Source organism: Cuculus canorus, chromosome 3 (assembly GCF_017976375.1).
Source record: "Cuculus canorus isolate bCucCan1 chromosome 3, bCucCan1.pri, whole genome shotgun sequence".
Classification (NCBI taxonomy): Eukaryota; Metazoa; Chordata; class Aves; order Cuculiformes; family Cuculidae; genus Cuculus; species Cuculus canorus.
Window position 1 is genome coordinate 110,577,505 of NC_071403.1, and position 24,486 is coordinate 110,601,990.

The 24,486-nt window shown below is 41.5% G+C and overlaps 2 protein-coding genes across 5 annotated transcripts in view; one reads left to right on the forward strand and one right to left on the reverse strand.

Annotated features, from left to right (window-relative positions):
- Window positions 1–12,095, forward strand: part of AKT3 (AKT serine/threonine kinase 3) — a 155,917-nt gene extending 143,822 nt beyond the window's left edge. The window contains exons 13-14 of the mRNA XM_054064144.1: window positions 3,184–3,286; window positions 5,866–12,095. Of these exons, the coding sequence (XP_053920119.1) occupies window positions 3,184–3,286; window positions 5,866–5,951 (189 nt within the window). The 3' untranslated portion in view covers window positions 5,952–12,095. The remainder of the gene's footprint in view (window positions 1–3,183; window positions 3,287–5,865) is intronic.
- SDCCAG8 (SHH signaling and ciliogenesis regulator SDCCAG8) overlaps window positions 12,094–24,486 on the reverse strand; it is a 110,580-nt gene continuing 98,187 nt past the window's right edge. For 3 of the 4 annotated variants that reach the window (XM_054064141.1, XM_054064142.1, XM_054064140.1), the window contains 3 exons: window positions 19,297–19,423; window positions 17,268–17,350; window positions 12,094–12,631 (listed from right to left, as the gene is read on the reverse strand). In XM_054064141.1, the coding sequence (XP_053920116.1) occupies window positions 17,300–17,350; window positions 19,297–19,423 (178 nt within the window). In that variant the 3' untranslated portion in view covers window positions 12,094–12,631; window positions 17,268–17,299. Of the gene's footprint in view, window positions 12,632–17,267; window positions 17,364–19,296; window positions 19,424–24,486 lie in introns of those variants that run through there. The other variant, XM_054064143.1, reaches the window with a different exon arrangement.

Here is a 24,486-nt window from a genome sequence, read left to right on the forward strand (position 1 = left end):
CTGGTGGAAATGATGCTGTGAGAGAGCGAGGCAAAGTGTATAGAAAGATTTAAGAAACCTCCCTACTGCTGTCTGTTGAATTGTATCTGTGCATCTTAATCTTAGCTGCCATTTCCCCTTTCCCATAGTCTGTAGGGGATGATTGGTGTATGTGAGGGTATAACTTGTATAATACCAGTGTAAGCTGTTGTGGAGAGCCACGTGGTTGCACATTTTTTGCAGTCACTGAAGTTTCCAACTGCTTTTAATGTCTGGGCTATGAAAGGTACTGCTATAAGATGGATGAATCTCAAAACACCAGTTACATAAATTTGCATCAAGTTTCTCCCTCCTGGTTACCACCTGGAGATTTATGTTTTACTTGTTTCACTTCTTCAGACAGCTCAACTTCCAGCAAAACTGGAAGTTTCATCAGCTGACTTACTGGATGTTATTGATAAACATCACGTGTGAGCACCAGCTTCCTCCCATCACCTGTGATTGATGAATTTTGTTTTACTGGTGCTTTTCATAGCTGAATAAAATCAGTACTGGGTCCAGCTCTGTTCAATGTCTTTATCAATGACCTGGATGAAGGCATTGAGTGCACCCTCAGCAAGTTTGCAGATGACACTAAGCTGGGAGGAAGTGTTGATCTGCTGGAGGGTAGGGAGGCTCTGCAAAGGGATCTGAACAGGCTGGACTGCTGGGCTGAGACCAGTGGGATGAGGTTTAACAAGGCCAAATGCCGGGTCCTGCACTTGGGGCACAACAACCCTATGCAGCGCTACAGACTGGGGGAAGAATGGCTGGAGAGCTGCATGGAAGAGAAGGACCTGGGGGTGCTGGTTGACAGCCGACTGAACATGAGCCAGCAGTGTGCCCAGGTGGCCAAGAAGGCCAACGGCATCTTGGCTTGTATCAAAAATGGGGTCACCAGCAGGTCCAGGGAAGTGATTCTCCCTCTGTACTCAGCACTGGTGAGGCCGCACCTTGAATACTGTGTTCAGTTCTGGACCCCTCACCACAAGAAGGATGTTGAGGCTCTGGAGCGTGTCCAGAGAAGAGCAACGAAGCTGGTGAGGGGCTGGAGAACAAGTCTTACGAGGAGCGGCTGAGAGCGCTGGGGGTGTTTAGCCTGGAGAAGAGGAGGCTGAGGGGAGACCTTATTACTCTCTACAACTACCTGAAAGGAGGTTGTGGAGAGGAGGGAGCTGGCCTCTTCTCCCAAGTGACAGGGGACAGGACAAGAGGGAATGGCCTGAAGCTCCGTCAGGGGAGGTTCAGGTTGGATATCAGAAAAAAATTCTTCACAGTAAGAGTCATGGGGCACTGGAACAGGCTGCCCAGGGAGGTGGTCGAGTCACCTTCCCTGGAGGTGTTTAAGGAACGGGTGGATGAAGTGCTGAGGGACATGGTTTAGGGAGTGTTAGGAATGGTTGGACTCGATGATCCAATGGGTCCTTTCCAACCTTGTGATTCTGTGATTATTGTATTATTTGTTCCTTAAGAGTCATTTAGTGCTGTGTTCTCTTCCTGGAAAAAAAAAAAAAAAAAGGGGAGGTGAGGGGAAGTTTTCAGCCTGGATTTGGAAACAATGGGAATTTCTGTGTATTTGTAATGGTGATATAAAATGGAAGTATGAGTGTATATATCTACACATGCTTTAGTTTAGTTTGGGGTTTTTTTGCTGTTGTCTTCCTGTATAGGTGTCCCTTTTATGTACTTTACCACATTTTAATCTTTTGTGCCTCATCCAGAACTGTAAAGTAATAGGAATTGATGATAATTTTCTGGATAGAGGTCTACTGTGATGAGCATCTTGTTTAAAGCCACCTTTCTTTGGCTGGTCGTGCAGTACTACATACTTACACAGTCCAGTCCTTATAGGGCAGGATAGCTTTTTTTGTTTTCGGATGTCTCTGTGAGTGGATAGTGTAGTCTCCTTTGGTCAACACTGAAATCCAGAGCTGCTTTTAACATTTACCAGTTCATGTAGATCTCTCTGTACAAAAGAACAATCTTGTGCATTGATCGTAGTACAATAACTAAGACTGTTATGACTATAAAAAATTATCATTAAAAAGCTGCTTTTTTTTTTGCAATGTACATTGTGTATCATAAATTGTGTCCAGTGCATCAAACTTGCTGAGGCAAGGGTGTTTAACAGCAGTTCTGATTCCTTTGCAGTGGGGTAAATTAATAAATTTAAATGCTTGGTACTGGTGTTCTGGAGTTGAGGAGGGAAATAACATGAAACTAGTGAAAACCACACACAAACCCTGATAATATCAGTGAGCCAGTAGCCCCTTATATAGAAAGGGAAATGATACACTTTTCTTCACGGTGTGTATTTTAAATCGCATATGAGGAGATAACAAAAAGGGCTCCCACGTACAAACAAAAACATTGTCATCTCCCACTCCATTTGCAGTATCGTACATACTAAGCTGCTGTAGCATTTTGGATTGGCGCCACACAGTGCAATGCCTTGCAGTTAAAAATCTTTGGTCTGTAAGCTGTTGTTCTGGAGGAGAAGGTGTGTGGCAAGGTTGGCTCAAAAGAGGGCCAAGGAAGTCCTACCTGAGAGCTGTGAGTAAATACTGGTGGTGTACTGTTGGGAAATACTGCACTGTACTGTCCCAGCAGTAGGCAGGGTTAGATCCTGCCACTCACTTAAGGATGGACTGGCTCTTTTTCAAACATAAAATTTATTTTCAGATTCGCATAATTTCTTCTAAAGGTAAGTTAAGACATTGGCTTTAACCGTGCCAAGAAAAAAAAGCTGCATTGTTCTTACTCTGCTCACTGTATAGTCCTTTCTGCCTTAGCTCTTTATTCCACCCAGTTGTGGTGAAGCACCTAGATTTGTCTTTGCCCAACATCTATGTGGAGTTTTAGGATGTCCGGAAGGGGTTTTAGGTAGTGGTCTTTATGCAGCTCAATTTATCTGCAATTCATGTGAGAGCGACACTTGGAATTTAGCCATGTTGTGCTGTTAGCTGGATTGTGAACTGGTATTTTTGGGATTGACTGGAATGGCCTCTATATCTAACTAGGAGTTAGAGGCTCAGCTGCCTCTCCACGGACCTACTGGTTTGATCTGGGACACAGGGAAAAAGAAGAATTTGTTTATATTCTTGGTAGTAATTTGGCTGTAATTTCAAGTAGAGTAATTTCATTTTGTTTCTTGGTCCCTTTCAGCTCGTACCTCCTTTTAAACCTCAAGTGACATCTGAGACAGACACCAGGTATTTTGATGAAGAATTTACAGCTCAGACTATTACAATAACGCCGCCTGAAAAATGTAAGTCAGAAAGTATGCATAAGCGTTACTTAAAAATGGTCAGTTTAAAATAAAGAACTGTAAGGGTTTTTGTCTGTCTGAATAGAAGAACTGTTCTCACTGTTTCTAGTAAAAATCTTTGTGTGGAAGTAAGAGTAACTCTCAGTGACAGTGTTCTTTTAAAGGAGGAGTAAGACTTAGAATACTAGATCACTGCCAGAAACAAGTGGATGTCTCTTGTGTAGATACCAATTACTTGAAAATGGAATTTCCTATCAAATTCTGTGTTTCAGCAAAGCTCTTAAATAAATTAATATAGATATAATGGCTGCGCTGGGCCTTGCACAGACATTCTTTGTTGTAGTGAATGTAATTTTACAATGATTTGTATTTTTGTCGTCTTCTGCTACACACACAAGAATCATGATGTGGTCAGGCAAGCCAAGGTTTGAGTTCCTTCCCAATCCACAGCATTTAAAGTCTTGCTGCTGAGTTCCTGAATGGATTTCCTTTCTAAATGACATTTTTAATTTTTTTGCTTAATTTGGGCATGAGGAAGGAGGGTCACAAAGGCAGATAATAAAGGCTATAGATAAGGTTGATGACCTTTTCACTAAGCCAGCTCATTTTTGGGGGTTTTAGGATCCTGAGGTTTAGCTGCAGTTTTCTGTTGGAGTTCAAATCTGGAATATTTTCTGGATATTGCATTTTTAGTGTTTGGACAAGTCATTTAAGTGATTTTAAGTCTTCCTGCTGTGAAAAAAAAATTACCCTTTCTTCTCCCATTTATCTTGATAAGACTGTTCATATTTGCAATTTGAACAGATTTTGCCGGAAGCTTTATTAACTTGAAGTCTGTTGGTTCAATGATCTCTTGAAACTCAACGTATGCAACGAGAGTGCTATTTATACATTGAACGCTGAAGCAATATGAAATACGTGGATGGTACCAAGAGTTCAGCTGTAAATTTATTGAATTCGGAGCAGGTGATCAGTACCAGTGTGGGGAAACAATCTACCTGCCTAAAATACCTCTCTTGGCCTCTGGTAATGCTGTGGCTGCTGCAGCATGAAATCTAGCGTGGGCTGCAACTCCACCCCAGTCATAAGAATAATGAAATTGGGGGTGATGACCGGCAGTAGCGCAGAGATCAGCTGCGGCGTTGCTGGTGTGGAAAGCCAGAGAGCTGGCAGGGCTGCCTCACCTGAGGCTGTGCTCTGCAGCATCGCCAGCAGCACAAAGGTGTATTTTCTCCTGAGCCAGATCCGGAGAACTGCTGCCAGTTTTAGGGAACTGTAGTGGTTCAAGGATCACATGGGATTTCCCCTTTCCTGGATATTGCAACAGGAAATTATTTTTAATCATTTGTCTTTTAAAACTAACAATAGTTGTATTAACTGCATTATGGAATCACCTCTACCATTATGCAAAAAGGGGTTAAAATGTGCTTTAGGTATGGGGGGGTTGGTATCTGTGTATCAAAAGGATACTGCTGATCTAAAGATCTCTTATAGTTACAGAAATAATTTTGATAACCTTTAGACTAGTTATTTAGATACTCAAGTTTTACAAATCACACTAAGTGAATATTGAAACTCTTATCTTTTATCTACAGTAGTGAAACTGACAGCAAAACTAACAAGCGCTATATATTAACCTGATTTAAACTGACAATGTAAAAGGGAAGATTGTATTTGAAGTTATAGAACTGAGAAGCACTCTTAAAGTCAAACAGCCTAATCGTAGCAATTGCTCAAACCTGTGTTAACTCTAGGTTTTATATGTGGAATATATGAAGATACGTAATTCTGAAAGGTTACGTGTAAGCATATAAATACATCATTAGAATAACGGTTTCAATATGCGCCCTTAAGGGTAAAGCACTATTAAAAAATTCTGTGTGAGAATGTAGATCTGAATTCTCAGAGCGAGGCAACATCTGGTGCCTGGTTTCCATTGGCACTGCAGGAATTGTGTAAATACAAGTATTTATGATTTTGGCTTAGTCCGTGTTTCCTCTGATCCCAGTAAATACTGTAAAAATAAAGGATTTACTAAAAAATAATATGTAAAAAATAAAACCTATAGAACCTGCATGAATTGCTCATTTTGTAGCTGTTGGGTTTTTTTTTTTTTTTTTTTTTTTTTTTTTTTTGTGCTGTCTTCAAAATGGGGGAATATTTAACTATATCTATGGTAAGGTTAAAATTTTCTCAACTCAGCATAAACAATGAAAATTGGCTGCTTCAATCAGCAATCGTCTTCTGTGCTACCAAAAGCTGGATGTGCTGGCATGATTTGATGATTTGATACCCCCCTAAGAAAGGATAGTAATGACTGAAGTTCTCAGGTGATAGTCATAATGAAACAAACCAACCAACCAACTCACCCTGGACTAAATGGTGAATCACTTGAAAGGATGTCCTTTCAGTGGACATCGTTCTATTGTATGAGCAAAAGCTTATGTGAATAAAGTCTTACTAGAACTCGAGCCTTTACCTTCAACACTGAACCCTGAAAGATATACTGCATGTCAGGTGAATAATAATAACATTTTGTTGCAAACATAATGATATCTTGAACTTCTCCCTCACTACAGATGACGAGGATGGTATGGACTGCATGGACAATGAGAGGCGGCCGCATTTCCCCCAGTTTTCCTACTCTGCAAGTGGACGAGAATAACTTTTTTGTTCTGCTGCTTCACTGTCATCTTAGGTTTATCACTGAAAATGATTCCTGAACATCACCACCAGAACTAGATACTATCTAAGATAGCGGGGGCACTTTCAGAGACCATTCCAAATTGAACAAGTTTCTTGCCCAAACCTACCCAAAGTCCGTTTTGGTTTTGCATGAAATATGAGATTTTTCTCTACTACGCTCTCCTGCTGTTGCTGCTGTCCACAGTCTCAGTATAATAGCAACGTCGAGAAGTTACTAATGGTTTCTTTGAAGGTAGATGACTTGACTTCAGCGTTGTACACTTTGTGCACAAGTAGTCATCTATTTTTCCTCACAGTGGAGGCTAAACAAAAAATGTGTTGGTCCGGCTTTTCTTCTTCCAGAAGACGAATCAAAATTGTAATTAGTCTAAAAAGACTAGTCTATAACATTTTCTTGCATCTGTTTGTGCTGGTTAGAACAAGGAAACATAGGGGTGGTGATGTACATATGCGAGGTTTCTGTTAGGCATATCATTACTTGAAGCAGGTCTCTGTCATTAACATCTGTCTGGAATTTGCTTGGGAAACGTTTGAGAGAAGGACTTAAACTGTTGATATATATAAATATATATATATTATTTTTTAATTACTGTTGGATACTACAGAAGAAGCAGAAGGGCTGGGCTTACCCAGCCTGCCACTTAGAACTTCCAGGTTCATGTGCAATCATGGAGAATCGAACATCATACATGCAAGAAATGAAGGCATAAAAGCAGCAGTTGAAGTTGTTTAAGGGGTCTCATAATTTGCACCAGATAACATCTTTCTCTTGCTTTTCTTTTTCTTCATGATATACATCACCTCTGATGGCTGAAGAATGTAGACAGGCATAATGGTATTGCTTTTCACCAAAATGTGTGCACCAAGGTAAACAGGTGTTTGCCTTACTTGTTTTATTTTGACTTTGTGAATTAGCTTTTTCTCCAGATGTTTAGCTCTGAATATTCTTTGTTATGGGGTTTTTTTTTTTTTGTTGTACTGCAGTAGTATTTATTTTTAGAGATAAGGATTGTATGTGTCATGTTTGCAAATGCTGCTACATCTTAGATAGAACAGGCTTATAGCAGTTAATTTTGTAATATATGGAAGGACTGTACAAGCTGAAGGGGATAATGCACTTTTCTCCCATGTGGAAATTTTAACAAGGCTCTGAAATTGTACATACTGCTTAGAATCAGATTTTTGTGAATGAAATACTGTCTTTCAATTGTTTGGCCATGGAGGTGATGAATTCCAGCTTCGTGTGCCAAAGAGTTAAAAACAGGCAAAAGCGCTACATCTTGTGCTCCATTGAGGATAAATGTAATTAAGAGCCTGACAGCACAACAGAAAATTTCTGTTCTATATGAAGGAAATGTATTTGAACAATGAGACCATAGTGATTATAAGAAAAGCACTTTATTTTAATAATTAAAATAGTAAATTTCTTGCATCAGCCATTTTCAAGCAAGGTTTGCCCTCAACCAAAAGAGTCCCAAAACTCAGCATGTTACATGTAACCATGGTACCTGATTGACCGAATTTAAAACATCACAAGAAACACTCCACTGGTAGAAAACCGTCTTTCCATTTCCAAAGATCTGAACCTAACAGACTGTGTGCATAAACTTTAGCTTTGATCCTCAGCAATGATAATCTTAATAATAAACCCTTTGGTGCTAGGAGTCAGGATATTACGGAGCGCAGTGGTAGCATACACGTGTCCTTGCTAACGACATCTGAAACCCCTGACTCCACGGGATTATCATTCAAAGTATCTCTGCGTTTGCATCTTGTTAAGCTCCCATGAAGACTGTGATATCGCAGAGTATTGCTGGTTGCGTTGTGTGAATGAGTAAATGTGTCTGAAAGGAGAGGTGTTCCTACGCAGATGCCTTCGCCTCTTGATGTGGAACGTTGATGCCCAAGCATGAAGCCCACTGCTGGCAGTGCAGGTGCTGGGACGGTCAAGGGGTAGATGGGCATTTTAGCAAGGCAGCTAAGGACACAGACTAATTTAGACAATTTTTCATGTTTCATGTTTTATCTGTAGTAAGTGGATGGATAATCAGGCAGAAATATATCATGAGGTATATTTTTAACTACATAGGATCTCTTTCTGTTCACCTTGTAACACTAAACACGCATAGAGATTATCCCTCCACTGAGAGAGAGGAGCACAGCAAATGCATTGCAGGTCTGTTCTGCACCGGTAGTTAGAGGTGTCTGCACTGACACCAGGAGTGACTGAGATACAATAACTGAGTACTTAATAGATGGGCATTAATTAGTTCTCTGCAAAGGCCTCATACTTATAGACTAAAGCTAAGGTGATTCAAAATCTATGTTACACGCCTGTGTTTTTCCCCTGTGTTTTCAGCTTGTAATAGCAGTAAGTTTCTTGACAGAGGGTACCTTTAGCTAATGACCAGCTGGTGCCGTGCCTCTGGGCAGCCGTTCCTCGTGTGCAGAAGCAGCCCTGTGGTTGGCTCACCATTGCGTAGCGTTAGAATGCAGTTTGCAGTAAATATCTGTCTGAATTATTTGAAAATCTTTTAAGACTTCACTTTGCATTGTATTGTCTGCCTCCCAAAATGTTGATTGATGAAGTTTACGCTACAGAGAGAGTTAGCAGCCTGCCCCGACCTCTGACTTGGAGCATTCTCTGTCTTGCCACTGTTAGAAAGAGGTGAGAGACAACGGGGCAAGCAGTGCTGAGAGAAGCTTTTGAAGCTCTTCTTTTGCTGTTTGCAGCTGGGGTTGGATTTGGACAGGAGGTGGTGGCTGGTTACCTGGGCGATCCTTTCAAGCACAGTACATTTGACTTGGACTCCAGCTTGTACTGACTTCCATAACACAGTATGCCCTCTTCTACTGCAGCCATCTCGGAGGAAATAGGTCATTTCTGTTTGGATTTTGGCAGTTTTGCACACAGCTTCGCTTTCCACACTAATCCATCTTTCAGTACATTCCTGTTGCTTAAAGAACATTTATTCCAGTATTGTTTTACATTTTTTTTTTCCATCTTTACTTGCGGCTTCTTAAAGCTGACTGTTCTTGCAGGGGCCATGTGCTTCTCCTAGAGTATAAAAGTAAGGTCTTTCCTTACTAACTGCAGGGTCTATATATTACACCTCAATGTACACACTTTGCTGCTACTGTTTGTACTGTCTACAGTAGAATTTCCTTATCTTGCTCCTGGTAGTGCATTACAGGCAAGCATGAAATGTAAAGTATTTATTTAAATAAAAACCTCTAAATTGGTAATTGAATTACCTCCCTGTAGCTTTAGAGTTTGTGACATTTCTTGACCTTGCTAGTTCTTTCATTAGATCCATGCAAGATCTAGTCATACGGTTAAGGATATTAAGCAGACACGACTATGAACCCAAGAAACCGTATTACTGTTGGTCATACTTAAACTGTTTATTTCCTTAAGTATATGACCCACAAGGATGTGAAATAGCTACAAGAAACTGTTTTTGTACACTGTACATCCTTAGTATTTTTACACGTATATGATAGGGATGCACATTATTTTCCTTCGTACAGACAGCTTAAATAAAGCACTATGTCAATCTGCTACTTCTGTGTTTTTTAATGCTAATCTGTTCTGGAGGTTTGTAAATATATATATATATATATGTTCAAGCTTGCCACAAAGAACGTATTTTTTTATATCTGCACATTACTATTAAATATCTTAGAGGATAAAATTCCTAATTTGTTCTGCGTGAAAGAAAGAAAAGCTGAAATGAGAAGGCTATATTGCAGATTACAGAAGATTTCTCAAGTTTGGGTTAAATATTTACTTCATATTTTAAAGCAATTTTATATAGGTTAGAGGTTTCAATCTTGAAATGCACAAAGAATTTACTTAATTTCTTCTTACAAGAAAATGTACACCGTTATTTTTTTATCACTGTATATATAATGATCTGTGCATGTTCAGTTACAAGTTTGATTTGCTGTGAAGTCCTAGTGATATCTGTAACTCGGCTGTGATGTATTTCAAATACTGGGTGATCAGTTTCAGCTTGTAAATTATTAAGTTACAGTATTGTCAAAAAAAGGTTTTATGACTAAGCAAGATGTATCTGTGCTTTGAACCAAGGCTGTTTCCATACAGGCGGTTCACGTGAACTCTGCAAGGTGTGAGTCACTTGCGAAAGTAAATTTGGGTTCTACTTTTCAAGTAATGATTACACAGGGCTATGTTCCTGTCGGAACACCCACGATTTCAGCGATTTGTCATCTAATGAAATTCATAGCTTCGCATCCCATAGGTAGGTGAAGTGCTGGAGTAAGGAGAGAGAAAAATTGGAAGGTGGGATTTGCAGGGCACCTCAGACTGGGACTCTTTGAAGCCCGTAAGCTGGTCCAGGTCTGTTTGAACAGACTGGTCAGAGGGGCTGAGTGTCCTTAAAGCAGGTGGTCATCTGGCTTTTAGCTCCATTCTCAGACATGAATGCTTCCCTGGAATAGAGGTGCTTCATCCAGGTCTCAGGTTTGTTCCTCCCCGCCTCCCTCCCTTTTCTTTTCTCCCCCACATTGTAGCAGGAAAGAGCAGGAGCCAGCCAGGCATTAGTTCCGGAATATAGCGGCCAGTGACCAGGACTTGGCTACAGCAGTGGCAGAACGGTCTGGTCCGGCTGCGTCCTGCGTCGCAGGATCACCCTGTGGCTGTGGTTGTGGGATTTCCTGGATTCGATCCCCTGGTCTGACACTCGTAATCCATGTAAAACTACACATTTTGTGCCTAAGTGTGTGTGTGTGTGTGTGTGTGTGGGAACATGAGACAGGTAGACCTAGTGCTGTGTGTGCTTAATGACTAATTAATTGCTACAAAGTAGATTAGCTGCTGCAGAGAAATTGATTCCTTTTAGGCTCCCAGGAACATAACAAATTGAGCCTACACCTGCGATAAGTAGGAAAGCCTCCTTCCAGTCGCATATACTTGGAGCCCAGAATGCTTGGTTGAGATCAAACAAACGCATGCACGTGCAGGTGGGTGGCTGGCAGTGTGCTCTGCACGCGGCCACCAGAAGCCACCTGGTAGGTGAGGCAGGTCCAGAAAGGTTGAGAGTCCGGCTGTGCCTTGGGCAGGGCAGCTCCAGGATCTCCGTGAAGCCTAAGTGTTGGGACTAGGTGGCCAAGTGCCTTTGTGCGTGCCTCTGTTTAAATACAGATTTATGCTGTGGAATAATAAAAAAAAAAAAAGAATTTTTATAAAGTTTGCATATTCCTACATTTATCACTGTATATTCTTACCTGTGTAACCATCTATAAAGTAGTGACACTTAACTGTCTGCCTGATTACCGTGGAGAACCCAGAGTTTGACTAGAGAGGACTTTTCTTCATGAGGCTTTCTCATCCCTAAAGACCTGAGGCCACTTTAAGCATGTTTATTGTCAGAGTGGTGAAGCCGTTCAGGGAGGAGCTCAGATGTGTTCGGCAGTTTAATATGGCAGGAAATTGAAATAAGGAAGAAAAACCACTTTGATGTTAGGGCTGAACCACTAATAATTCTTAAAATACAAGGGAAGGAAAGCTTGTGTCCCACAACAAATGGTAACTTATTGCATGTGTTGTTACTCCTATTTTTGTTACATTTTATGTCTTCATGCTGGCTGAAGTAGATTTATTAAAGGTGATCTGTTCTTTGCCCTCCCCCCCCCCCTTTACTAGTACAATTCTGCAACTACACTGAAAATAACAGATGTAGGAATTTTTTTCTTACATGCTTAGATTATTTTACACCCAGCTTAGCAAGAGATTCAGACGAATTCTGCCTGAAACAGTATAGTATTTGGAAAATAACATTGAAAAACCCAAATAGACAATTAAGCAGAAAAAAAAAGCCCTCCAGCTTTATCTTCCAAATGTTTGGAGTTCAATAATTTAAAGCCAGGGTCAACTGATGCGCATCTCTGAGGCTGCTAAATATTCGCTGGTGGAAAAATCCAGCATCACCGTTTGAGTGTTGAGAGCCGAGCACCTCTCTTACAGGCTAATCTGTACTAAGAGTTCCTTTCTCTTAAGGGCTTTATCTAATGAATGCTCGGAAGGGAAACCTGCTCCATGGAAATTTTTCTACATTACATGGAACATTTCTCATAAGTAGTTGTTGGGACTCTCGCTTTTGTATAAGAAGTGACAAATACCTTGTAAAAATAAAAGTTCCTAGGTAGATTCTGGTAATGAGTTTATAAACAGCAGCGCAGGGTGCTTGTGCAAGAGGTAACAAACCATTCCCTTCTCCATCCTCCCTCCACACATGCTTTCCCTTGAATTGAAAAGAACAGAACCAGGAAAAAAAATAATCCAATTAAGTTTATTGGTGTTTCAGTGTGTAAATAAGACACCTATGTTCGATTATAAAAATAGACAAAATAATGTTATTAAAAAAATTGTACAAATTGTAAATTAAGTTCACACTACGTAGTAGCTGTTCACCCTGGCTTGCAAGCCCAGCCTTTGCAGAAAGGTCTCATCTGTCTTCCTAGGAAGTCTGGTAGGCTGGTAACACTTCCAAATATCTATGGTTCTACAGTTAAAACCAAACAGAAACTGGTTGAAATTAGCAAGCAAGTGTCCCTGTTTTCTGCAGAGGGGGCTCGGGTGAGCCTCAGACAAGCTCAGCTGGGTGCAGAGCAGACCTGAAAGATAAAAAGAGAGAGACAGTTGTATGAGTAAGCAGGTTCTATCACCTTGCTTGTGTTTCTCATTTGTGTCACTTCAGCCTGCGGGCAAGTTCTTAGAAGAGAAATAAAGAAATGGTTAGGGCTGTGGTAACACGATGTAAACAAGTGCGGTTCCAGAGCTTGAGCTTCCTGCGGGCCTGCTGTCCTTGCCTCTCTCTAAGATCAGAAGTCCTACAGGTAGCAAGAACAAGAGCTATTTCATTTCTGAAAAACAGGATCTCCATGTGCTTTAGACACAGCTCATATTTAGCTGTAAATAACAGAGCTCTTGTTTTGGGGCACGTCTACCAGCCTACCCCTTCTCCTTTCCAGGAAGGAGATGACAGGTTTGTGTCACAGCCTGTTTACTGTGAATTGTACAGCGTGTGGACGGGGAGGGGGCAGCTGCGGCGAGCCGGGAAGCTGCTGCCTGGGTGCATTAGGAAACCCCTGGTGGGAAGGCTAATTCACAGTTCCGACCCTCTTGCATAGCTATTGTTTGTGCTTCCTCAGTAGCACTTCAGGACCGAGTTAAGAGCGAAACAGCAGACTTTATTGAAGCTGGAGGAGCTACCTAGAATTAAGTTACTGGAATTCTAAAATTTGAATTTAAGATATGTAAATGACCTCAGAAATAAAAATAAACTTTCTACTGTGGCTGGTTTTGCATTAGAGGATGAAAGGGTTTTGCTTTTGCTTTTTCCTTAGTTGGTAAGGCAATTAGGACTGAGTTAAAAAAGGAGACTTTATGAAGCGAAAGCTCATTAAAGAAGTCATTAAAAACAATAACATGGTACTTTTTTTTCTAAAAATACACGCACCAACACCAACTGCTACAGTTCTGCCCACAATCAGTACAAGCAAAAATGAACCACGGCCCAAGAAAACTGTAAGGCTTGAATCCCGTGACATTGACTGGTTAGCGACAGCCAGAGGACATCGGCCCTGTGCTGCAGTAACCCTCTGCGTAGAGCTAGCATCAGAGTACAGGCAGAGATTGAAAAGGAAAAAAAAATCCAAACACTCAGCTCCTGAAGAAGTCTCCTGGAAATTGTTGCAGTTGTGGGTGACTTACAACATCCCCAACGAGCCCATTCCTGTGCCACGCGGCTGCCAAGCAGCTCCCAGCCCTGCATGTTTGCGTGCTGCTCTCCCCACTCACTACTAAAGCTGTACCCAAGGGAGAGAGCCTCCTCGTTTTAAGCACCCCTTTTCAGTCAGTAGGTTTTCACACCACCAAACTTCAAAACATTTCTACCCCAGAAATGTCACACTGTCATCTATGTCCTGAACTCAAAAGGTGCCATTTATTTTTTGTCACCCACAGCCACGAAAATAATTTCACTTGCCCTGCCCGTATGCGTGCAAACCCATTAGGTGCCAATAATTCCACCCCAAAGCCCCAGGGTGCCTACATGTCTTTTGCCATCACAGGTACCCAATGTTAATGCTCTGTGCGACGTGGAGTTGAAGACATCTCTCCACCTGACTACAGCCAGGACCCAAACGCTTTACAAATAAAGCACAATTACTGGCAAAATCTCAGTGTGCCCCACCATACGACAGCTTGGATGCCATAGCAGTCATTTCAGATGTGCAGTTCTCTGACTAAATGGACACAAATCTGTCCCTCCTCATGTCCAGATAATTGGCAAAGAGGTTGGTGACTGGATAGTTGAAGGTCTTCTCAAGTCTTAAAGTTTCTCTTCTTCCCAGCAGCACTTCGATATTTAGTCAGCAGACCTCTGTGGCACAAATTGCTCCCAACACTCGCTGCCCTCAGTGACATCTATTTTAACTGGATGGTTGAGTATTCTTAGGAATACTACAGGACGGAAGTTTTCACAGGAGCAAAACCATGGGCATCTGAATGGTTTAATTGCTGTTAACTATACTTGTAATGGAGGAGAGAGGAGCCTTGAGTGGCTTCTTTGGTTAGAAAACACTCAGGTGCCTTAAGTGCCTCAGTCCTCATTTGCACAGCTGCAAAACCCAACATTGAAGGGCCAAGCTAGATCCTGAGCTGCTCCTCAGCTTTGCTTGCTGGCCAGACACTGCGCTGGAGGGATGAGCCTCCTGCAGCTGCAGATTGACAGACTCCGAAGAGCTAAATACTGGGTGATGCAGCACTTGAAGTGTCACATCAGGGCAGTCAGACCTCAAGCAGAGTTCTACTTGTATCCACTCCTTTCACAGTTTCACTCTCACCTCCACTGACTATATTCCATTCAAGAAGGAATAAAAACTTCCTCTTCGCCTGCTTAAAAACCAACCAAATGAAAAACCAACAACCAACACCTGCCTATGGAATGTCACTGGCCATTACAAATACCTGGAAGAGGCACTATTTGTGTATTTAAATTGCAACAACAACAAAAGCTTTCCCCCAGTAACCTACGCAGCCTTCAGTTCTCTTGAAGAACAGGTGACAATGGTGTAAGGATCAGCCTGAATCAATTCTGACATCAGAGATGGACAAGCTACTTGTTTTCTGGACATAAAGCTCCCCTTCTGTAACATATAATGGGGAAAAAAAAAGCAAATAGGGCACTTAGGAGCACATCAAGCACTGCATTTGCTGCTGGGACCTCACTGACAATTCATGCTGATGTGAGAAAACCACCGCTCAGGAACAGCTGTAATTCTGACAATGCCTCCCACTGAGCAGCGAGAAGGGGTGAGGGGGGGAATACAGTCACAGGTGAGTATATTTTGATTTCTGTTTAGGAAAAAGGAGGTCTATTCGCAGACATGTTTACTGTGAAAAAGACATCTGCAGTGAGGGAGGCAAATAGTTTTAGTGGCTTGGCCATCCAGAGAGCATAGGGAGTGCACAGGTTCCTGCCAGAGAGGAGCTGGCTTGCAGGATGGGATCCTTCAGGGTCTAAGGCTGAGCAGCAGTGCACAGTGACAGCCTTAGCTAGAGGTAACCCCTGAGGTCCAAATCCTGGCAGTCTGCACTCTCGCTGTCTCAGCTGGGCAGCAATCCCTTCCTGCAGCCAGGGTCTGCAAGGGCATAATCAACTGGGACAAATACTTCCTCCTGTCAGGCTGATGGAGACCAAGGCAGATCCTACAAGTGAGGCGTATCCCAGCTTTCAGTAACGTACCTGTACTGGGTGGGCTGCACTGAGGTCTCTAGTAATCTCAATTTAGATGTTTGTTCGCTATTTCGTGCCTACGTAGGAGGGGAGCTAAATATCTCTCCTTGTCCTGACTTGGAGCAAGTTGCAACGCAAGAGAGACTTTCAAAGATAGAAATAAAACTTGAATCTTTCCAAAATGTTCTAAAATGAGAGGTGTAAATCCCATAACTAAACTTTTGACTACCTTTAAGTAGACCTCATTATTTTATGCTGTATACCAGTATTAAATATTAGTGTAATGGCCTGATACACAGTCCATGCTGTAAGGTCAGGACACATTATCACACTGGTCCTTTTTAGCAGTATGAACATTACACTGTGAGCGACTTCATCCATGCTGAAGGCAGGTGGTTATTCTGAAACAGTACTGAGCTTCTTTCAGTAGCATAAGATTTAATGTTATTATTTTAAAAGCATGCAACTCACTACTGAGAATGAGAAAGATGTTTTCAAAAACTGTAGTATTTATCTTGGTTACTCCTTCAACAAGGATGCTAAAAGCCTTTTAAATCCTGTTGCCTGTAAGGGAATTCAGTATATAGCAGGATCAGGTATTTCTATCACGATGACTTTTTTTCATGCACTTTAAACCTCAGAATTTTCCTTACACTGTCAAATGAGTTTTCCATGAAAAAACAGATTCTCAACACCCCAGGCTGCAGCTGGATTTAAAGACTTTTATTTTTTCAAGTCTTTCTTTCTTCCTTCTTTCTCCCCCTACAGCAAACACTAACAGTAGAAAAAAAAAAGACAGTAAAAGGAACCTGAGTTTTGAAAACAAACCCTATGAAGGTTATAATTTATCAGTGGCGGTTTATTTCCTCTAGGTCAGCTAGATTAAAACAACTGATGTAATTTTAAAATCTGTGACTTTTAAACTAAATAACTCTTACAAGGCAACAGCAACAGCTCTAACTGTGTAGCAGTACTGTGACTCCAACAGTACTGTTCCAAGTACAACTACTTCTACAATGTTTCTTTCAACATGACACTAAGTTTTATGACTTATTCCAAAATAAATTGTAGCCTTTCTGAAAAAAACAGAGAGGATTCTGCTTCCTGACAGGGAAAATACTACTGGATGTGATAAAACTAACCAGTTCCCAAACAAAAGACAAACACCAGGGATTATCGATACCAAAAAGTACTTATGGTAAAATCTGAATTATTGTAGAAGTTCACACCTTTCCCTCCAATTTAAATCTTTAAGATTATTTATTTAATTCTGTCAAGTAAATCCATCTTTGCTGTGGCATGCTTGTCCTAAATTTTTAAGTGCTTAAAAAAAAAAAACCAAAACACAAAAAGCTCCAACAATTTCAAACGCCAAAACGTTTCACACACTTTCTTCTCCTTTTTGTCTTGAAGTGTTTGCCAGATTCAACCCACATCTGCAAATAGTTTTAGTCCTTTCCTCTCCCTCCCCCCTCTCTGTATATATATAGGGTATAGAAAAAAATACCTACTTCTGCTCATTTCTCTTTATCCATCCAGGTTTTTACTTGATTCCATCTGTGTCCTGTTTGAGATCTGCATCCCATTTTTTTTCCTGAAATATGCAACTGCAGTTACTAGTGGCTTATGTTCCAAGATACAAGAGCACATTTAGGTTAGTGTATTTTACATCACTTTTAAAAGACCAGGTATGATTCATTTCTCCCCTTCCCCCAACAACAAAAACAACAACAAAAATTATAAAGAAGAACTGTTGAACAATACAGTAAAATATGGAATATGATGTCACTTTCATCTGTGATGATAACTGATTCTGCAATTGATTATTGTTTTATATACATTTCTATGTTAACCATATACATCTTTCTGTAGTTAAAATTATCTCCCATTTATCGCAAACTGTTCTTTATTTTTCTTAAAACAATTGTATGATATTCCAGGCCGTTCTTTTAGGCTGAATTCCAATACCCACAGAAGCACTGTTGCTTTAAATAGCTGCAAATAGATTTTTAGGACTCATTTTGTAATAATTTTTTTATATCATTCTTCTCTCCTGAGTGCTCTCAAGTTTAAAAGTATCCTCTGGAGCACAATTAATTGGTAGTGAACATAAAGAAGGAAGGTTTTGTCAGTCAAGTCTTGATAACAGCGTTGTATCTGAAGGATTTTTTCCTGTTCTGTATATTTTTTGCACTTCTGCCCAAGTTTATAAAAGCATGCTTGCTTCCAGATAAAGTAGATTATCAATAACAAATCCCCTGTGGACCACACGAAGTCTGTTCACGTTACCAAGAGTGCTTCCCTTAAAATAGAGATTTTATTTTCTGAACAACCACTTTCTGAAACTCTCTTATGGAGAGAACACTATGGTTGCTTTGAAATTTGCCAGTAGTTACTATACGCTTATAACCTTACACTCTCTTGGGATACCAAGTTTCTCTACTACAACAGGAAATCCTGTAAAGCCAAAACACACTGACATGGTTAAAGGCATATAAAAGTATGGATTTCATTCTCCTAGGTTAAACTTTTACTAAATTCTACAACTAAAAAGACTACAGAAAATAGTACAATCTAAATATTTTCAAGTTTTAAGACAATTCACGTAGTGTTTACTGCTAGCTGTGCTGCTGGACTACATTTCCTATACTGAATGTCTTTGTTAGCTTGTTAACAGAACTCCAGTTATCCTGGGGAAACTCACTAGTTTGCAAGTTAGAATACATCATGCTATGGTTGAATTAGTTCATTGACTTAATCACAAAACAAGGCTTTGATTATTTGATAGTTTTACTAAAAATCTCATTCTGCGCTTCTTAGTTCTTTTTCTGAAGCAAGTAAAAGAAAGACAAAGAAAAAATGCCAAACAACTCAGCCCTCTCCCTTATTTCCAAAGCACTGAGCAACTGAAGAACAGTGGCCAAAGGAAAAAGCAACAGCAGCTCACGAGAAGCCACAGATTCCCAAAGACCACTGGAAGGAAGAGTCATTTCTGCTAGAGATGTGGTGCAGTGATTAATGCTCAGACAGGCTAATTTCACATTCACCATCTCACTCAGGTGAGTGGTCATGGGGCAGCAAGGAAGATAAATAACTTAAAAATAAGGTGGGGGAGAAATCACAAAGTGGTAGGGGACTTAAGTCTAACAAATGTCAGCAAGAAGCTCAGAGACATTATCAACGTCAAGCTACTGTTTAAACATTGATGCTGTTAAAAGAACAGATTTCCCTTTTCTCTGAAAAAGGAACACAAAATCTTTGATAAGAAAGCTAGGAACTGTCACCAAGAATAACTTCTCCTGTTTCATTGTCACTTCAAAAGAGTTTCTTCATTCAGCTTAGGTTTAAGTGAGACTTGGGTCAAGCTACCAGTCTCCTTCCAACTGCATGGATTTTTATTTGATTTTTTTCATAAGATAATGCCTTACTAAAAACAACAGCAGCAACAAAACCCACCAGCTGAAATGAGACTGCCGGTAGATTTCTCTGCTAAAGCTGCAGAATATTCCCCTCAGACTTCCTTTTCTTTTGGCACAATACCTGTGTTCGCAGAAATTGCACCTCTTCTGTAAGCAGCTGCTTCTCTTTGAAGAGCTGATTCTGTTTGTTGAGCAACTCCACTAACTGCTGGGCAGTGGCCTGGCAGTGCTTGTCAAGCTGCTGTAACCTGGAAAAAATAGATAAAAGGGTTGCAGAGCATCTGAAGCTGCAGTTCACGGTAGAAGCTTTGATGTTTACACTGGCGGATGCGGTTCCCAGATGACAGAGCTCGGTCTGGTGGTTGGACTGAGGCTGAAGTATTACTCCTAGGGTGGGCATTCAACACCTTTTATCTTCACCCTTTAAATGAGCATTTTTAAAGGTCGGCACTTCTAATTTAGAAGCCTTATCATGACATGACAGTGAATTTGCTTTGCCAATAAGTGACATGAGTAAAGACAACAGGACTGCATCCTGATATCTATAGCTAAGCAAGCTGCACACTCCACAGCTGCTTCAAAAACCATCTTCCTGACACAGACACACTAGCCCAGGTTATAAACCCAGATATCACAACTCCCTGACAAACTGGGCCTAAAGCAACAAAAACTTATTTTCTGTCCACTGCTCTTTACAACCTGGTGAACGTCCAAAACTCATTACAAAACGCAACATTTATTTCACGTAAACTTAGTGTTAATTAAGCACGTCAGTATAGATCCTTTAATAATAAAACAGGGGTACCTGGGGAAGGGTGTAAAGAGCCCGTGACACCAAAGGTCCTCCTCACCAGGAGCCAGAAGACAGAGGGAACACAGAGGCTGCCTTTGGCTTACAATTAAAAACCAAATGCCTGGGGTGGGTCAACACTGCTGTAAACAGGGCCACTACACTTTCACTTCTTTGATCACAAAACAGAGTATGGCTTATTACGTCCCCAGTGACTGTTTATTGCTTCTGCCATGAAAAAATTAACAAGTCTACTTGGGACCTGTAGTAAGGGACGTAAACACAAATGAGGTGGAAATCGTGGTTTTATATTAAATGCATTTGACTCTTTAAATGGAAATCTCTTTAACTAGAAGTAATTTTGGCTATCTTAGAAGCTTCTTGTCTTTAAGTAACAGTAGTCCAGAGAAAAACTTACATATCTCAACACTGTGCACTTAGGGAGCATAAACTAACTTGTGTTTTTGTCAAGGTTTAGTTCTGGATCTAAACTTTTCACTTGCTTTTGTAAACTATTCTTTGTTCAATGTATTGAAATACAGCTTAAACTGAACAAGGTTTTCAGGCTGTATCTCTTACACAGGCCTTGTTTTTAATGGAATTAGTTCTACACTTACAACAAGGCATGTGATTTTTCTGAATCTTTCTATGTTCAGCTCCATGTGGTAGATGTGACTTGTACAGCTGTCATAGCTCCGCTAAGCTAATCAATCTGAATAGTCACATTCTTAACTCTTTTCTTGGTAAAGAGCTAGTAAAACCTTGCTGAAACAAAATTGCCAAAATCTATGTCAAACCCATTATTTAGTTATCTGATCTGCCAGCCCACTTCATTCAAATCAAACCACAACAATCATATAGCAAACATGGAACAGCCATATTTCATAGTGCCCTGTTTCTCTGCTAACAAATCCTTGCAAAAGAGATTCGAGAAACTGCAAAACCATCTCCTGGGGATCAGGACAAAACCTAAACACAGCTAGCTGCAAACAGCGACAGCTAGTTGTAAACATCCCATGAAGCAATCAAATCCACCACTTTGATAGCACAGGATAGTCTAAGAAATACACACTTAGACACATTGTGTCTAATTTCACACTCCTTCTACCTTCCAAACTAAACCATGTTGGTACAGGATCTGTGTTATGCTTCATTTCTTTAGTGAAGGTGACTTCAGGAGTGTTGAACTTCAAAAACCAAAACTCCCCCAGACTCCCCCTTGTAATGTTCTTTGTTTTATTTTTAAAGAGAGTGGCTTTTCCACAAGGATCTTGCTCCCAGGGACTGCAGAATTGGCAGTATTGTTAGCTGGAGGCAACATCATGGTTTCAGACTGGAGGTGCTCACTACTTTGCCATTGATTTCCTTTAACTAGAGGAGGGTATGTGACCTTACTGCACTTCTTGATTCATAATAAAGACATCTCCCAGTCCTTTATTTCTAGAGTACTTATTCCTTTATAGCAGTACCGGTAGAAGGTGTAACTGGAAGGTGCTGTCTTCAGATAGCCAAAGGAAGAACTCCAGCACTGCCCCACCTATGCAGAGCCTTAAGGCTATGAGATCCTCCTCACGCATGAGAGCTCAACTCAATAACTACCAACTACAATCTGGATTCAAACCCTTAGAGTGTAAGTTTCTGCTGATTTCTAAATTCAATTAATAATTTTCCTATTCTGCTAGTCTTTCAGCCTATTTTATGAACAATCGTGGTCTTTGAGAGACCCTCTTGCACAAAATTATTATAACTGGCAGCTAAATGCATGGGTAAGTAGATAAACCCCTTAGCCCACATCTCTACAGCAACATGATGAGCACTGCCCATCGCTGTGATAGGGCCCATTCCGGCCACAAGAGCAAATGCTGCTGATGCAGCCTGAGAGGCCCTTCCTTGGCATGACTCTCCTTTAGTGGGCATAAGGCTCCAGCTGAAGAGCCACCACCTCCTCCAGTTCTGGCACCCAGATAGAAGTCATTTCCAGCTCATGTGAATTTTACATCAAAACAACACTTTGTACTAGATACAGGCAGCCCATGCAAAATTTAAAGACATTACAGTATATAAGCCTTAGTGCGCTCTGTTGCAGAACTCTACATCCTTTCAGATCATGCAAAGAGTCATTCAGATAAACTACTGTTTTATAACTACCCATTGCATTACATACAGACTGTCCCCTTGAGCACGGGTAAAAAGATCATAGAATCTCTAGGTTGGAAAAGACCTCTGAGATCATGAAGTCCAACTGTACCTGTCCGCTACTAAATAATATCCCTAAGCATGTAATCTACCCGTCTTTTAAAAACCTCCAGGAATGGTAACTCAGTCACCTCCCTTGCCAGCCTCTGCCAGTGCCCGATAACCCTTTCCATGAAGAAGTTTTTCCTAATGTCCATTCTGAACCTCCCCCGGTACAGACTGAGGCCATTCCCTCTCATCCTAAAATGATGACACAGGCACAGAGCTGGGTTTGACTATCAGGCTACTTCCATTTCAATTTTCATCTGTATCTATCTCCAGTGCTGGAGTACAGGGTTAATAACGTTCTTTTCTACAATTCTAGATCATGATGGATAAAGAGAGAGTAGTTCTAGTCAGCACAGATCTCAGTTGTGAATTCCCAAATTCTGTCTATCAGTCTGCTCTCCCAAAACTGCTGCCAAGCTGGCCCTTGGTCCGCACGCTGGGACTACCAGCCTGCTCCGGTGCATTCGGCTCCTGAGGACAGGCCCTGGGCCCTCTCACAGTATCTGCTATTACGTGTGACATGTGCAGCACAGCCACACATTCCCATATGCATTGTATCTGGCCTGCCTGCTGATCTCGTAAATGATTCAAGATGAGAAATGAACAGCTCCACCCACATTCACTGTACTTCCCATATGTTACAACTGCACATCGATGCCTGCCATCATTTTTACAACTGGGTGACAGAACCTTCTGCACATTTTGCTAATATGAGTGAGTGAGGTTGCACGGTCACCACACTCACTGTGGCAACACCACCTTACCAGGCAAACGTGTACTGCGTCCTGAGCTTTTGAGTGACCACCGTATCCTCACCTTCCATTCCAAATGAGAGCATTTTTCCACCACAGGGGCAAGATCTGTTCAGTTGGGATGTCGGGCAACCACTCCTCCTTAGCTTAGGAGCGCTGAAGGACAGGAACTGTTTCCACTGCTCTGTCATGTTACTTCAAGGCACAAGGGGAAGTCATGAACCACATTACATTTGCACTACTCACAGGACAATCTGGCACTAAGGAGCAAGTTCCCGCTTAGGAATAATATTATCCTGAACATGATTTTCTATTAGCCACGCTAAACCAAAGTTCCTGTTTCTATACGGAGGCAGGTAAGGGGCTTTGGCTTAGGGAGACAAGTGGTTCCACAAGAGGAGAACAAAACTGAGGCATCACAAGATGTAACAAATGCTTCAAGGTCAATGTTTTGCTCTGATCCTCCTTACTTGAGCTCATACGGAGCCTTCTGTTAGAACGGCTCCAAGCTACCTTGCTACTTTTTGCTGCTACGACTTGCAGAAGTCTATCTCACTCCCTACAGCAGTAAAATTTGGATCCGAGACTAGGCTATGCAGTAGCCTGCACAAAAATGAAAGGGAAAGTCACAGGTTTTGTAACATTTTGACAGCCAAGGGTAGACCACCACTGCAAGGCCCTGCAGAAACTATGTGAAACATCAAACATAAAGCAGAGCTTTGACATCAAGGCGAATTCCACTCCACAGAATAAACTTCCATTGCATCCAACACCACGAAGCTGGACTAGCACCCACTGCATTACATTTTTCTGCAGCCTGCGCAAAGACAAAAGCTTCTTTTCTAGAAAGAGCCATTGCCAATGCAGGGACACCCAAGGCTCCTGCTGCAAGCTCCCTGCCCTGGAGGACTCACAGGTCCATTAATCCGCAGACAACTGTGAGCAGTGAAGGGAAAAACTGATATAACCTGTCAGCCCTCCTCTGGGTTTTAAAGTTGATTTGAAAGAAATTAATAAACAAGGATTGGTGAGCAGTGTCAGCCAGCCATGGGGATCAGCCCTTGACATAGCAGAGGCATTAGAAGGTTATTTACTCTTTCAGCACAGTCAGGTTACTGATGTAAAACATTTTCACTCTACTCCATGGAGCTGAATTTGCTGAAATGGCATGATTGGATTGCAGCAACCTGCAGCAGCTAAATCACCAAATCCAATAACCATGCTGCATTTACTGGCACACATCTTAATTAGGTTTTAATACATGTAATCTGATAACTACTCCTGGCCAGCCAGAGCAGAACTGTCAGAGCTAAAGGGCCGTTATTGAGTGGCTCGTCCAGCGTGCTGCCGTGGCTGCCTCCCTGCTGACCCCTCCAAAGGCCCCCATCTGCCAGTTGCCATGGTAACAGAGGGCAGCCCATGGTGGTGCAGAGGGCTGCGAAGCAGCCACCAGGCTGGGTGCTGCTGCTGCTGGGCACCCCATGGCAATCCAGGGTGCCAGCCACCCACAAGGACCACCGGGACT